Source organism: Wasmannia auropunctata, unplaced genomic scaffold (assembly GCF_000956235.1).
Source record: "Wasmannia auropunctata unplaced genomic scaffold, wasmannia.A_1.0 LD313320.1, whole genome shotgun sequence".
NCBI classification, from domain to species: Eukaryota; Metazoa; Arthropoda; class Insecta; order Hymenoptera; family Formicidae; genus Wasmannia; species Wasmannia auropunctata.
The window spans coordinates 1-511 of NW_012049570.1; the positions used below are offsets into that span (position 1 = coordinate 1).

At 39.3% G+C, this 511-nt stretch overlaps 1 protein-coding gene across 1 annotated transcript; it reads left to right on the forward strand.

Moving 5' to 3' along the window:
- Positions 1-5: 5 nt before the first annotated feature.
- On the forward strand, positions 6-505 carry LOC105460937 (venom carboxylesterase-6-like; the record flags this gene model as incomplete). The annotated part of the gene is made up of 2 exons (XM_011707431.1): positions 6-129; positions 204-505. Coding segments are annotated over 2 exons (426 nt in total), but the record flags the coding sequence as incomplete, so codon positions are not given.
- Positions 506-511: the final 6 nt, after the last annotated feature.

The following is a 511-nucleotide window of genomic DNA, read 5'->3' on the forward strand; positions in this document are numbered from 1 at the left end:
TTGAGAGGTTTGGTGACGAAGCACCTTTCATCGATAGAACACCTATTGAAATCGTAAGTAGCGGAGACGTACAGGATGTACCTTGGGTTACGGGAGTAACGAGCGAAGAGGGCCTCTATCCTGTAGCTGGTAAAATAATGCAGAATAATAAGAAAACTATTTTAGTTCAATAACAGTTATTTATGATTATTAATTTATCGTAGAGTTTATCAATTATGATGAAAGTCTGAAACAGCTGAACGACAATTGGGATATTCTCGGACCGGATTTTCTTGACTTTAACTACACCATTCCCAAAGAGAAGCACGTCGAGATCGCTCGTCTTATTAAGAAACATTACTTTGGCGCAAAACCGATAGATCGACAGAGTACGAAAGAATTGGTACAAATGACGAGTGATCGCTTATTCTTGGTCGATGCCGAAAAGGCTGTGCGAATGCAAGCCAAAGTAAATCAGAATCCAGTTTGGTATTATTATTTCAGTTACAGAGGAGCGAAAAGTTTAAGCCAC